We start from the raw sequence: 15,192 nt of genomic DNA, 5'->3' as shown, positions 1-15,192 counted from the left end.
GTAGGGGGTCTCTGTTTCCTCTTGGGGCAGTGCTGGCCCAGTTTCCAACAGTGGTTGTCGTGTGTGTGTGTATATGTGTGTGTGGTGTGTGTGGTGTGTATGGTGTGTATGGTGTGTGTGGTGTGTAGGGTGTGTGTGGTGTGTGTGTTGTGTAGGGTGTGTGTGGTGTGTGTGTTGTGTAGGGTGTGTGTGGTGTGTGTGGTGTGTAGGGTGTGTGTGGTGTGTGTGTTGTGTAGGGTGTGTGTGGTGTGTGTGTTGTGTAGGGTGTGTGTGGTGTGTGTGTTGTGTAGGGTGTGTGTGGTGTGTATGTGGTGAAGCAGTGTTTGTGTGTGTGTGTGTGTGTGTGTGTCTAGGTCTTCTTGGGGCAGTGTGGGCCTAGTCTCCAGCAGTGGCAGATGGTGTTAAAGAGGCGACAGCGGCAGGAGGCACAGGGGTCACAGCAGGGGGTGTGATGGGCACAGCTCTCCATCAGACGACCACACCGCCGGGGAGGGGCTGCAGGCTCAGGCTTGGGTTTCTGGAACTTCACCCACAGGGAAAAATATGTTGGAACGCCAAATATCAGTCATTAAGAAAATATTATTTACATACTGAATCACCTAACATCCCCCATAGACAAATACATACTGAATCACAAGACATTACCCATAGACAAATACATACTGAATCACAAGACATTACCCATAGACAAATACATACTGAATCACAAGACATTACCCATAGACAAATACATACTGAATCACAAGACATTACCCATAGACAAATACATACTGAATCACAAGACATTACCTATAGACAAATACATACTGAATCACAAGACATCACCCATAGACAAATACATACTGAATCACAAGACATTATTACTGTGGGACCTGTATTGCGAGACTTTTATTTTGCGGATGCTCTGGCTCTGGTATAAAGAGCAAGGGTTGCTGGGAGTTCTTCAGTTTAGAGCTCGGTGCCTTGCTCTCTCTGCTCATAGGATTTAACTTTTTGTTTTATTTGTCCCCACGAGTGTATTATTGAAGTCACAGTGTCCATTGAAGTCACAGTGTAATATTGAAGTCACAGTGTCCATGAGTGTAATATTGAAGTCCATGTGTGTCCATGGATCCCTTCTTTACTGTCTGCCTTACATTTGGTGTCAGCAGTGGGTGTTGAAGACACACCTCTTGTGCCTCGCTCTCTGCTCATATGATTTTACATTTTATTTGATTTGTCCCCTAAAGGATGTTATAAACTGGGTGGTTCGAGCCCTGCATGCTGATTGGCTGACAGCCGTGGTTATTTTTGCTGCTCTAATTATGTTGGTAACCAGTTTATAATAGCAATAAGGCACCTCAGGGTTTGTGATACATGGCCAATATACCACGGCTAAGGGCTGTGTCCAGGCACTCTGCGTTGAGTCGTGCTTAAGAACAGCCCTTAGCCTTGGTATATTGGCCATATACCACACCCCCTCAGGCCTTATTGCTTAATTATAAGACACTGATTAAACCTTGTGTCTAAGTTGCAGTGTCCATGGATCCATATGTTTACAGTCAACCTTCCAATACTATGACCAAAACCTTCCTTTTGTTCTATTTTGGGGCAATTTGTTTTGACAGATTAAACAAATGAAAGACGCCTATTATTTACACAATTATAGTCACAGCTGAATCACTATTAGGATTTCTGCTATCACACTATTCTCTCGTCTAACACTCACAAGGAAAAACTACTGTAGATGATTGTGAAGCTTGAGCTGACAGCACTTTTGCACTGTTTCGCTATTACTGCATTCATCAATCTAGCAAGAAGGCAATATTTTGGCCTACTCATTTGAGGTTTAAGGAAGTGTGTAGGTCGCTTTCTTTATCATAGAGCAATGAAAGTTATATACAGTACAGTATTTAGATCTGTGTGGCCGAGAGGAATCCGATGAGTGCTTACGGTCCCTTTACACTAGGAAGCGGCATCGTGCGGTGAAACATCGGAAGCCATTCGCTATCAACGGAAGGAAAGCGAGAAAAGCGTAGTGGGCAGGGGACCGTTGAGCGATGTAAGCATGGGCGAGGGAGTTGAACACGGTCGGACTAATATTGGGGAAAGCTGAAATTTAAAACCTCTGCAATATCGTAATGCGAGTGACCAATCGAAGCTCACCATAGCATCCAACCCCTACTGGATTGGCTGACGATGGCTGTTGATACGTAGCAATACCTAGCATGCCTGCTAGCTAGCTTGTTAGCACCCACATGAGGGTGAGGCTAACGTGGCTATATGAGTGCCTTCAGAAAGCATTCATACCCCATGACTTCTTCCACATTTTGTTGTGTTACAGCCTGATTTAAAAATGGATTAAATTGATTTGTTTTCTCTCACCCACCTACACACAATACCCCATAATGACAAAGATACAAAATGTTTTTAGACATTTTTGCAAATTGATTGAAAATGAAATACAGAAATATCTAATTTACATAAGTATTCACACCCCTTAGTCAATACATGTTAGAATTGACTTTGGCAGCGATTACAGCTGTGAGTCTTTCTGGTTAAGTCTCTAAGAGCTTTGCACACTTGGATTGTACAATATTTGCCCATTATTCATTTTTAAATTCTTCAAGCTCTGTCAAATTGGTTGTTGATCATTGCTAGACAACCATTTTCCACTCTTGCCATTGATTTTCAAAAAGATTTAAGTCAAAACGGTCACTCGGCTACTTAGGAACATTCACAGTCTTTGGTAAGCAACTCCAGTGTAGATTTGGCCTTGTGTTTTAGGTTATTGTCCTGCTGAAAGGTGAATTCATCTCCCAGTGTCTGGTGGAAAGCAGACCGAACCAGGTTTTCCTCTAGGATTTTGCCTGTGCTTAGCTCCATTCCGTTTATTTGTTATACTGAAACACTCCCCAGCCCTTAACGATTACAAGCATACCCATAACATGATGCAGCCACCACTATGCTTGAAAATATGGAGAGTGGTACTCAGTAATGTGTTGTATTGGATTTGCCCTAAACATAACACTTTGTATTCAGGACAAAATGTTACTTGCTTTGCCACATTTTTTTGCAGTATTACTTTAGTGTCTTGTTGCAAACAGGATGCATGTTTTGGAATATTTTTATTCTGTACAGACTTCCTTCTTTTCACTCTGTCAATTAGGTTAGTATTGTGGAGTAACTACAATGTTGTTGATCCATCCTCGGTTTTCTCCTATCACAGCCATTAAACTCTGTAACTATTTTAAAGTGGCCTCATGGTGAAATCCCTGAACTGTTTCCTTCTTCTCTGTAAACTGAGTTAGGAAGGACACCTGTATCTTTGTAGTGACTGGATGTATTGATACACCATCAAAAGTGTAATTAATAACTTCACCATGCTCAAAGGGATATTCAATGTCTGCTTTTTTAAATGTTTAACCATCTACCAATAGGTGCCCTTCTTTGCGAGGAATTGGAAAACCTCTTTGGTCTTTGTGGTTGAATCTGTGTTTGAAATTCACTGCTCAACTGAGGGACCTTACAGATAATTGCATGTGTGAGGTACAGAGATGAGAGTCATTCATTTTTTATTAATTTGTACAAATTTCGAAAAACATAATTCCACTTTGACATTATGGGGTATTGTGTGTAGGCCAGTGACAATACATCTACATTTAATCAATTTTAAATTCAGGCTGTAACACAAGAAAATTTGGAAAGTCTAGGGAAGTGAATACCTTCTGAAGGCACTGTATAGGGTAAATGTCCTTAAGCCATGTCTGTGTGTGCTGTGAAGGAGGGCAGATGGAGAAGTGGTTTTCTAAGGACCACCCCTTTGAGGGTACACAAAGTCACCTGATATTAAGGGATGTAATGACGCAGCCAACCACGGGATGGAGCCAAAGACACATTTATTCGACAGAGGATCTTTAAAAGCTCCTAAAGATGTTGATGTTTTGGTATTCTGGGAAATTAATAAGTAATGTAAACACATAATCAGTAATTACTAGTAATTCTAGTGCCCGATTTCAGGCCCTGTAGTCTTAAGAGGTGTAAGGGAATTACTTCATGTTTAAATACGGACAATTATTTCCCAAAATTTCAGATTGATTCGTATCAGGTTTATTAATTCCTACAGTAATTCTTCCACTTTAAAACTTCCATTCCTTGACAGCTGGTCCTCATACAACCTCTTTAAGCATGATTTAGTACATTGTTCCTGCTATAGTTTTAAGGAGATAGATGTACAACTTACTGCAACGTGGTGGTGTCCCTGATGTGGCGAAATCCGTCTCCTGGCAAACAGTCTTCCGGGTTTCCCTTGTCTCCAAACTATAGTTCATAGAAATATAAAAGAAGGATTTAAGATTACATATGAAACGTCATGCCCCCAATGAGGGGTTCAACTTAAGTATACACCTTCAAGGGTTCTAGAACACTTTCCATTTCCACTTTTCAAAAAATGGGCTGTTGTGCAGAAATGCCAGGGACAATTTCTGGTCCCAGTCCGACCCTGGATGAATCCATAATATGAAGTACATTTCTAATTCAGGTGAACTATCCCTTTAAGAACACAACCTTTTACTATAAATGTCTTAATGCCAAATTAGTGTCATCATAGAGAGCTCAGTCTGATGCAGTACTTATACAGCATCAGGTGGTGGAGGCTAACTGAAAAATGTCTACTTTGCAGACCAACCTTGTGATGAATGGTACTTGTTGTACTGCCAGAATGTTGTATAGATGAATGGTACTTGTTGTACTGCCAGAATGTTGTATTGATGAATGGTACTTGTTGTACTGCAAGAATGTTGTATTGATGAATGGTACTTGTTGTACTGCCAGAATGTTGTATTGATGAATGGTACTTATTGTATTGCCAGAATGTTGTATTGATGAATGGTACTTGTTGTACTGCCAGAATGTTGTATTGATGAATGGCACTTGTTGTACTGCCAAAATGTTGTATTGATGAATGGTACTTGTTTTACTGCCAGAATGTTGTATGTACAACCACAATTTGTTATTCTTTGTGATAAGAAACAGTACACCACTAATATTATGCATCTTCATATTTCCATTTCACGAGCACTGCCAAAAAGCCCAAAGCACAGAGAACTAGAGATGGCCATCTGGGTTTTGTCATCTTAATTACAAATTAATCGAATAATTGTGTGCACAACTGCACATCTTGCTAAAGTAAACAAACCCTGATTCATAAACTTAATGGCGACTTTGTCCCCTGAAGGCTTTCAAAGCATTAACTGGTTTTAGAGACTTAATCTCTTTTACACAAACGCAGATGCAATAACTCATATGATGGCTTAAAGTCAGTTGATTTCCATTACAGTTTTAGTAATAAAGAGGTTACACAAAGGTATTACATTTCCACAGGTTATGCACATCAATTAAAATTGTATTAGGCGACATGCGTGGGAACTGCATGCGGTCTAACTGGTCGAGTGCCATAATTGTATAGGTCATGACTAATGATAAGTCAATTGTAAGCTTTTGGTAAAAATCTTGTCAACATTATTTTTTACAATGAAATAATGAAAATTGTTCGCCATACTTCCTTAATCCAAATGCAAAATCCACCACACAAACCATAGCCCTATGAAGCAATCTGTCAATAATGGAAAATATGCCATTAATTTGTGTGCAAAAGGTGTGATCTTTTCTCTCAGCAACAGTTTATCAAAACAGAAAATATGCAAAATAGCTTCACCTGAATCATTTTCATGTTGTATATGCGCATCCCTCTTCAGGTCTTCGGCGAAATATAACGGAATAGACACGGAAAGGAGACAAATCCAGAAAAAATGTTTTCCCAACATCTCCACTTCCAATCTTATAACCTGAATTCGGGTTAATAATAATGTTATGGGCTGCAGCACTGTTCAGGTGAGAGCACGCTATTAAATTTGACACGTTGGGATAGACTACTTACAGGTTACTTTCTATCCTCTATGGGGAAATTAATATATATTTTTTATTTTAAACGTCTTAATATGGTAGCCTATCAATATCGCAGCTCAGAAGGTTCTCTCTCTTGTGAATGTGTTGTCATAAAATGGGGGGTTAAGTGTAGCCAAATCTTCCACGCCCACAATCTCTTTCAGACTCTGAAGTAGCCTTCTGTTGACCTATCCAATTTGTGTTGAATTATGGTTTCCATCCATACATTCCCCCAACTAAGTCAAACAGTAACAGGCTCTCCCTGATACTATAGCAAAGTGCCACTGTCTGGTAGCAGTTGTATATGTTTAGTTGTAAAGGCCGATGGGATCGTGTAATGCAGTGTCATCTTAGATCTACATCTTGATTGATTATGCGCGGTTGCGCTCAGCTGCACTGCGCTCCCCATATTTCTATGGCCCTCCATGAAGAGGTAAAGGGAAATCCTTCAAACTGTTTAATATGTTATTTACTGCCACTGGACGGAACCAACATGCAGGTGTGTTCGAAACGTTGATATGGTATTTGGGCCTGTGGTTGGCCGGAATGCGACGTCAAGAAACCGGATGTTAAGGACATTAAAGTCCCTCTCCCACGCTTATTACTTGCCTAGGGACATGTGGGGTGAATTGGGGCACAGACAGCAGGGAGCCTCCCGAAGTTCTTTCCAAACACCAGAGATTCCTCTCTAGAGGAGCCTATGTACACAATCTGCACAATGTTATTCATTTCCTAAGTCCATGTTAATACAGTTGAAGTCGGAAGTCTACATACACCTTAGCCAAATACATTTAAACTCTGTTTTTCACAATTCCTGACATTTAATCCTAGTAAAAATTCCCTGTCTTAGGTCAGTTAGGATCACCACTTTATTTTAAGAATGTGAAATGTCAGAATAATTGTAGAGAGAATGAATTATTGAAGCTTTATTTCTTTCATCACATTCCCAGTGGGTCAGAAGTTTACATACACTCAATTAGTATTTGGTAGCATTGCCTTTAAATTGTTTAACTTGGGTCAAACATTTCGAGTAGCCTTCCACAAGCTTCCCACAATAAGTTGGGTGAATGTTGGCCCATTCCTCCTGACAGAGCTGGTGTAACTGAGTCAGGTTTGTAGGCCTCCTTGCTCGCACACGCTTTTTCAGTTCTGCCCACAAATGTTCTGATGTTGTGATGGCCACTCCAATACCTTGACTTTGCTGTACTTAAGCCATTTTGCCACAACTTTGGAAGTATGCTTGGGGTCATTGTCCATTTGGAATAACCATTTGCGACCAAGCTTTAACTTCCTGACTGATGTCTTGAGATGTTGCTTCAATATATCCACATAATTTTCCTTCCTCATGATGCCATCTATTTTGTGAAGTGCACCAGTCCCTCCTGCAGCAAAGCACCCCCACAGCATGATGCTGCCACCCCCATGCTTCACGGTTGGGATGGTGTTCTTCGGCTTGCAAGCGTTCCCCTTTTTCCTCCAAACATAACGATGGCCATTATGGCCAAACAGTTCTATTTTTGTTTCATCAGACCATCTTTGTCCCCATGTGCAGTTGCAAACCATAGTCCGGCTTTTTTATGGTGGTTTTGGAGCAGTGGCTTCTTCCTTGCTGAGTGGCCTTTCAGGTTATGTCGATACAGGACTTGTTTTACTGTGAATATAGATACTTTTGTACCTGTTTCCTCCAGCATCTTCACACGGTCCTGCTGTTGTTCTGGGATTGATTTGCACTTTTCGCACCAAAGTACGTTCATCTCTAGGAGACAGAACGCGTCTCCTTCCTGAGCGGTATGATGGCTGCGTGGTCCCATGGTGTTTATACTTGCATACTATTGTTTGTACAGATGAATGTGGTACCTTCAGGCATTTGGAAATTGCTTCCAAGGATGAACCAGACTTGTGGAGGTCTACAATTGTTTTTTTTTCTTGGCTGATTTCTTTTGATTTTCCCATGATGTCAAGCAAAGAGGCACTGAGTTTGAAGATAGGCCTTGAAATACATCCACAGGTACACCTCCAATTCACTCAAATTATGTCAATTAGCCATTCAGATGCTTCTAAAGCCATGACATCATTTTCTGGAATTTTCCAAGCTGTTTAAAGGCACAGTCAACTTAGTGTATGTAAACTTCTGACCCACTGGAATTGTGATACAGTGAATTATAAATTAAATAATCTGTCTGTAAACAATTGTTGGAAAATGTACTTGTGTCATGCACAAAGTAGATGTCCTAACCGACTTGCCAAAACTATAGTTTGTTATCAAGAAATGTGTGGAGTGGTTGAAAAACAAGTTTTAATGACACCAACCTAAGTGTATGTAAACTTCCGACTTCAACTGAATTAACAGTGGGGAGCAGTGGAGGCTCCTCAGAGGAGGAAGGGGAGGACCATCCGACTCAGTGAATTTCAGAAAAATGTAAATAGTGAAACATTAATGTTATCCTTTTTAGATAAAACTATACTAAATATATTCACATGTCACCAAATAACTGATTGAAACAAACAGTTTTGCAATTAAGGTCTACAGTAGCATCAACCAGTGGCGTGTAGCCTATTCATGGATGTCAAGGGAAGCCAGGCTTCCCCAAAAAATGGACAAAAAACAAACAAACAACATATTAAATAATGTATCTGTCGTCTCTCTGTGTTTCATAATTTTCCTTCAATTCCTAAGAGGCTGAATGTATCTCACAGGAGAACGCATCTGAGTGAGCGGAACAGCGCCCCTCTGTCTCTCTACGTGTATGCCATCTATCTGATGCTGTCTGGTCCAAACGAGTATGACATTTTTGCTGCCCGTAGCATTGAATGGAATGCAAGGGAAGCCAGCAAGCATTTGGCTTCCATTGATAAAAAAGTATAAAAAAATAGCCAATCAGCTTCACAGACCATCAACTGTGAATGGTCCTGGCGCACCAAAAAAAAGTGTTAAGGGAAGCCAGCTTGGATTTTGGCGTCACTCCTATCAAATCGCATTGAGAGCATACGTAATTGACAGAATCAACTTGAATTGTTGCATCTCGTTGTGTTGTTATCCACCGGTGGCTAGCTAGCTAGCTAAAATTGGCCCTTTCCTAAATTAGCCATGGGATGGAGATAAGGATTTGGACTTGTGGTTTTACTTAATTCTCCATATTAGACTAAGCAGAGGTGATTTGATAATGTTGAAATGTTGAAGTTGAAATTGTGCTGGAACAGTGGAGGCAGCTCCTGTTTTCTTTGCGACTTGCATTAACTCTCTGTGGTACTAAATCAATAGTTGTTTAGTGGTCCGAAAATGTCGGAAACATTCTTGCTTGACCATGCTGTAGGTCATGTAACTGTCTGTTACATGCAATATGCTTTGTGGAATAAACCGCTATCTGGTTTTGTGATAACATAAAGGTTTGGTTGAACTTATTCTGCCACTGGGTCATCTTATTGTGTCGGCCTTTAGGCCTATTTATCACGGTTGCAAGGCATATGAATTAACAAGTTATAGAGCAAACAACACTATTATCACAACACATACAGTGCTTTCGGAAAGTATTCAGACCCCTTGACTTTTCCACATTTTGTTACGTTACAGCCTTATTCTAAAATGTATTAAATCATTTTTTCCCCTCATCAATCTACATACAATACCCCATAATGACAAAGCAAAAACAGGTTTAGAATATTTTGCTAATTAATTAAAAATAAAAAACAGAAATATTACAAATACATAAGTATTCAGACCCTTTACTCAGTACTTTGTTGAAGCACCTTTGGCAGCGATTACAGCATCAAGTCTTCTTGGGTATGACACTACAAGCTTGGCACACCTGTATTTGGGGAGTTTCTCCCATTCTTCTCTGCAGATCCTCTCAAGCTCTGTCAGGTTGGATGGGGAGCGTTGCTACACAGCTATTTTCAGGTTTCTCCAGAGATGTTCAATCGGGTTCAAGTCTGGGCTCTGGCTGGGCCACTCAAGGACATTCAGAGACTTGTCCCGAAGCCATTCCTGTGTTGTCTTGGCTGTGTGCATAGGGTCGTTGTCCTGTTGGAAGGTAAACCTTCGCCCCAGTCTGAGGTCCTGAGCGCTCTGGAGCAGGTTTTCATCAAGGATCTTTCTGTACTTTGCTCCGTTCATCTTTGCCTCAATTCTGACTAGTCTCCCAGTCCCTGCCACTGAAAAACATCCCCACATCATGATGCTGCCACCACCATGCTTCACAGTAGGGAGTTGCCAGGTTTCCTCCAGATGTGACGCTTGGCATTCAGGCCAAAGAGTTCAATCTTGGTTTCATCAGACCAGAGAATCTTGTTTCTCATGGTCTGAGAGCCTTTTATTGAGGAGTGGCTTCCGTCTGGCCACTCTACCATAAAGACCTGATTGGTGGAGTGCTGCAGTGATGGTTGTCGTTCTGGAAGGTTCTCCCATCTCCACAGAGGAACTCTAGAGCTCTGTCAGAGTGACCATTGGGTTCTTTGTCACCTCCCTGACCAAGGCCTTTCTCCCCCGATTGCTCAGTTTGGCCGGGTGGCCAGTTCTAGGAAGAGTCTTAGTGGTTCCAAACTTCTTCCATTTAAGGATTATGGAGGCCACTGTGTTCTTGGGGACCTTCAATGCTGCAGAAATGTTTTGGTACCCTTCCCCAGATCTGTGTCTCAACACAATCTATGGACAATTCCTTCAACCTCATGGCTTGGTTTTTGCTCTGACATGCACCTTATATAGACCTTTACAAATCATGTCCAATCAATTGAATTTACCACAGGTGGACTCCAATGAAGTTGTAGAAACATCTCAAGGCTGATCAATGGAAACAGGATGCACCTGAGTTCAATTTCGAGTCTCATAGCAAAGGGTCTGAATACTTATGTACATAAGGTATTTCTGTTTTTTATGTGTAATACATTTGCTAACATTTCTAAAAACCTGTTTTCGCTTCGTCATTATGGGGTATTATGTGTAGATTGATGAGGAAACATTTTAATTTAATCCATTTTAGAATAAGGCTGTAACATATCAAAATGTGGAAAAAGGGAAAGGGTCTGAATACTTTCCGAATGCACTGTATATGTCACTGTCACGGATTCAGCCGAGGCTGCTCCTCCTCCTTGCTCGGGCAGGCTTCAGCGTTCGTCGTCACCGGAGTACTAGCTGCTACTGATCTATGTTTCTGTGTTCTACTTGTCTTGTCTTTATTGTTCACACCTGGTTCCCATTAGGTATTGATTACTTCCCTATTTAACCCTCTGGCTCCCACTGTATGTTGTGCGTGTTTGTTCATGTTTGGTTGTCGTCTGGTGAGCGGGTTTGTTTCCTCCCTGCGTGGAGGTTATGTTATTTACGTTACCTACGAGTAAAGTACCTTTTCGATTAGCTCTGTGTCCTGCGCCTAACTTCGTCCTACCGCATCACACTGACACCCTGACAGTCACCTTAGAAATAAAGTTAATGAAATCAATAGCTTGCTAACATCGGATAACATTCATATACTGGCCATCTCTGAAACTCACTTAGATAATATATTTGATGATACAGTAGTAGGAATACAAGGATATAACATCTACAAAAAAGACAGGCATGCCTATGGGGGAGGTGTTGCGGTATATGTTCAGAGACATATTCCTGCAAAGCTTAGAGAGGATCTCATGTCAAATGTTGTTGAAGTGTTGTGGTTGCATGTTCACATGCCTCATCTAAAGCCTCTTCTTTTGGGGTGCTGTTATAGGCCACCAAGTACTAACAGTCAATATTTTTGATAAAAACCACCAAGACTCTTCCTAGAGCTTGCCGCCCGGCCAAACTGAGCAATCGGGGGAGAAGGGCCTTGGTCAGGGAGGTGACCAAGAACCCGATGGTCACTCTGACAGAGATCCAGAGTTCCTCTGTGGAGACAGGAGAAACTTGCAGAAGGACAACCATCTCTGCAGCACTCCTCCAATCAGGCCTTTATGGTAGAGTGGCCAGACGGAAGCCACTCCTCAGTAAAAGGCACATTTAAAAGGCTAACAGTCAATATTTTGATAATATGTCTGCGATGCTTGATAGTGTGTGTGATGTTAATAGAGAGGTCTGTTTTCTGGGTGACCTGAACATTGACTGGTTAGCAACAAGCTGTTCTCTCAAGAGGAAGCTTCTAACTGTGACTAATGCCTGTAATATGACCCAGGTTATCACTCAACCAACTAGAATGCATACCAATAGTGTTGGATCTGTGACATACACTTATATTGATCATATATTCACTAATGCTGCATAGCTTTGCTCCAAAGCAATATCAGTTCCCATTGGCTGTAGTGACCATAACATTGTGGCAATAACAATGAAAGCCAAAGTGCCAAAGGTTGGGCCTAAAGTAATCTCTAAGAGATCCTACAAAATATTTTCTCAGGACTTATTTGTTGAAGATGTAAAACATTTCTGTTGGTCTGATGTGTATGAGGAAGTGAATCCAAATGCAGCACTGGAAGTATTTGTGAAAGTATTCATGCCAATTCTTGACCAGCATGCACCTGTTAAGAAATTAACTGTAAGAACTGTTAGAGCCCTCTGGGTTGATGATGACTTGAAATAGAGGTGGCAAACAAGTCAGGCTGCTCAACTGATTGGTTGACATACTGTAAATTGAGTAATTTTGTGACTAAATTTAACAAAAAAATAAAGAAATTATATGAACAAACCAAGATCATTGACATAAAACACAATGGAAAAAGACCTTGGAGTACCTTAAATGATATCATGGGCAGAAAACCCAATTCATCTCCATCGTTCATTGAAGTTGATGGGTCATTTATAACAAAACCATTAGATATTGCCAATCATTGAAATGTGTGAAAGTGAAATGACAACATTGAACAGTGAAACATCAGATTTTTTTATAAAATATCTAATAATGAAAGAGAAATATTGCTGTTTTGAATTTGGTCAAGGTAGTCTGATAGAGGTGGAAAAAGTTGTCTGGGCACCCTGCCTGTGCCATTAAACCCCTACAACTTATCCAGAACGCTGCAGCCCATCTGGTGTTCAACCTTCCCAAGTTCTCTCATGTCACCCCGCTCCTCCGCACACTCCACTGGCTTCCAGTTGAGGCTCGCATCTACTACAAGACCATGGTGCTTGCCTACGGAGCTGTGAGGGGAACGGCACCTGCTTACCTTCAGGCTCTGATCAGACCCTACACCCAAACGAGGGCACTACATTCATCCACCTCTGGCCTGCTAGCCCCCCTACCTCTATGGAAGCACAGTTCCCGCTCAGCCCAGTCAAAGCTATTCGCTGCTCTGGCATCCCAATGGTGGAACAAGCTCCCCCACAACGCCAGGACAGCGGAGTCACTGACCACCTTCCGGAGACACTTGAAACCCTACCTCTTTAAGGAATACCTGGAATAGTATAAAAGTAATCCTTCTACCCCCCCCTCCCCCATCCCCCACCCCATAAAAAAAGAAGTGGTTGTCCCACTGGCTATCATAAATTGAATGCTACAATTTGTAAGTCGCTCTGGATAAGAGCGTCTGCTAAATGATGTAAATGTAAATGAAAAACTATTGTTATCCATCAATAATGATAAGCCACCAGGTATAGACAACCTTGATGGGAAACTATTGAGAATGGTCGCAGACTGTATTGCCACCCCTATTTGCTATGTCTTTAACCAAAGCCTAAAGTAGTGTGTGTGTCCACAGGCGTGGAAGGAAGCTAAACTAATTATACTGCTTAAAAATAGTGAAGCGCCCCAACTCTAACAGCCGCCCAATCAGTTTGCTGCCTTTTCTTAGTAAACTGATGGAGAGAATTGTGTTTGACCAAATGCAATGCTATTTTTCAGAGAACAAGTTAACTACTGACTTTCAGCATGCATATAGAGAAGGGCACCCAACCTGTACTGCACTAACTCAGATGACAGATGATTGGTTAAAATAAATGGATAATAAGATCATAGTTGGAGCTGTATTGTTAGATTTCAATGCAGCCTTTGATGTTATTGATCATAAATTGAAGAAACTCACTTGCTATGGCTTTACATCACATGCCATCACATGGTTGGAGAGTTATTTATCCAATAGAACCCAGAGTGTTCTTCAATGGAAGCTTCTCTAACATCAGATATGTACAGTGCGGTGTCCCTCAGGGCAGTTTCCTTGGGCCGTTACTCTTCTCTACAAATGATTTGCCACTGGTCTTACACAAAGCTAGAATGACTATGTATGCAGATGATTCCACACTCTACATGTCAACACCCAAAGCCAGTGAGCTCACTGAAATTCTAAATAAGGAGTTACAGTCAGTATCAGAATGGGTGATTAATAATAAACTGGTCTTAAATACATCTAAAACTAAAAGCATTGTATTTGGTTCAAAACATTCTCTAAGACCTAAACCTCAACTGGAGATAAAGGGTGTGACCATTGTCGTGACGTGACTTACTTTAATGTATGTCTGTTATTTATCAAATCAACTAACTATGTTTAATTGTCACTCAATTAAATTAATCATGTAACAATTAACTCATTAGGAATTTGGGGCACCACGGAATAAGTTGTTTAACGAGTTACCATCTCCCGAATTAAACTCTTAGAAGATATATGTTTTATATATATATCGATAACAGTCACTTATTAAATAATTACCTCTTATCAGTCTCATTCTGAACTTCGCATAATTCTTGAACCTGCAAGAGCCCTAACCTTATTGATGAATCAGCAGTTCACAAATTGTCTTAATTATTTATTTACTAACTAACTAAATAATAACACAATTCAAACACACACACACACACACACACACACACACACACACATAGGTTATTGATTACTAACGTAATACAATGAAAACAGGTCCCTAGTGGACTGGACTAACAATAGCATGAATGCTTGGAAGGGAGAAACAGAGATTCAAACTATCGTTGGTTACTTTGGAAACTACGCTCACGGAAATACAAATGCTTAAAACCCCACTAACCGCTTATTCGGATTAGAAATGCAACATGTATTTACGTGTAGCTGTCCTTAATAGTTGAGTTGAGATGTAGGACTCTGGTTTGCCCACCAGAAATCCCAATGTCCTTGGTAGAGTTTCTACCAACGGTTGTCGGAGAGGGATTGTCCTTCCCAACTCGTGTCTTTAGTGACAGTTCTCTAGACGACTATACATGCCAGCTGCAGACTGAGATGATAAGGTCTAATGCATTGTCTTCTTCTTCACCTCGTTTAGAGGTTGAGAGTTTCAGAGTTTCACCATTTTGCCATATTCAGCTTGCGCTGCATGTCGGCTGGTCTGTAGAGTGTCAACCA

The 15,192-nt window shown here is 41.0% G+C and overlaps 1 protein-coding gene across 2 annotated transcripts; it reads right to left on the bottom strand.

Moving 5' to 3' along the window:
- Window positions 1–276: 276 nt before the first annotated feature.
- Window positions 277–6,006, bottom strand: LOC121581445 (agouti-signaling protein-like). 2 transcript variants are annotated; one of them, XM_041896940.2, is made up of 4 exons: window positions 5,918–6,006; window positions 5,696–5,825; window positions 4,223–4,299; window positions 277–523 (listed from the first exon to the last, which is right to left on the bottom strand). In XM_041896940.2, the coding sequence occupies exons 2-4, from the start codon at window positions 5,802–5,804 to the stop codon at window positions 350–352; spliced, it is 360 nt and encodes a 119-aa protein (XP_041752874.2). In that variant the 5' UTR covers window positions 5,805–5,825; window positions 5,918–6,006; the 3' UTR covers window positions 277–349. The 2 variants fall into 2 exon arrangements, with proteins under 2 accessions (XP_041752874.2, XP_045080817.1); XM_045224882.1 differs by having other exon boundaries at window positions 5,696–6,003.
- Between the last annotated feature and the right edge of the window lie 9,186 nt (window positions 6,007–15,192).

This window comes from Coregonus clupeaformis, chromosome 14, assembly GCF_020615455.1.
Source record: "Coregonus clupeaformis isolate EN_2021a chromosome 14, ASM2061545v1, whole genome shotgun sequence".
Taxonomy (NCBI): Eukaryota; Metazoa; Chordata; class Actinopteri; order Salmoniformes; family Salmonidae; genus Coregonus; species Coregonus clupeaformis.
This window is presented reverse-complemented; position numbering and strand designations above follow the sequence as displayed.

Excerpts from the sequence above, each read along its gene's own strand:
- LOC121581445 (XM_041896940.2), bottom strand. The coding sequence starts at position 5,804 with ATGTTGGGAAAACATTTTTTCTGGATTTGTCTCCTTTCCGTGTCTATT. Across the intron at positions 4,300-5,695 it reads ACAACATGAAAATGATTCAG|TTTGGAGACAAGGGAAACCC; the intron begins GTGAAGCTATTT and ends TATGAACTATAG. Across the intron at positions 524-4,222 it reads AGGGACACCACCACGTTGCA|TTCCAGAAACCCAAGCCTGA; the intron begins GTAAGTTGTACA and ends CTGTGGGTGAAG.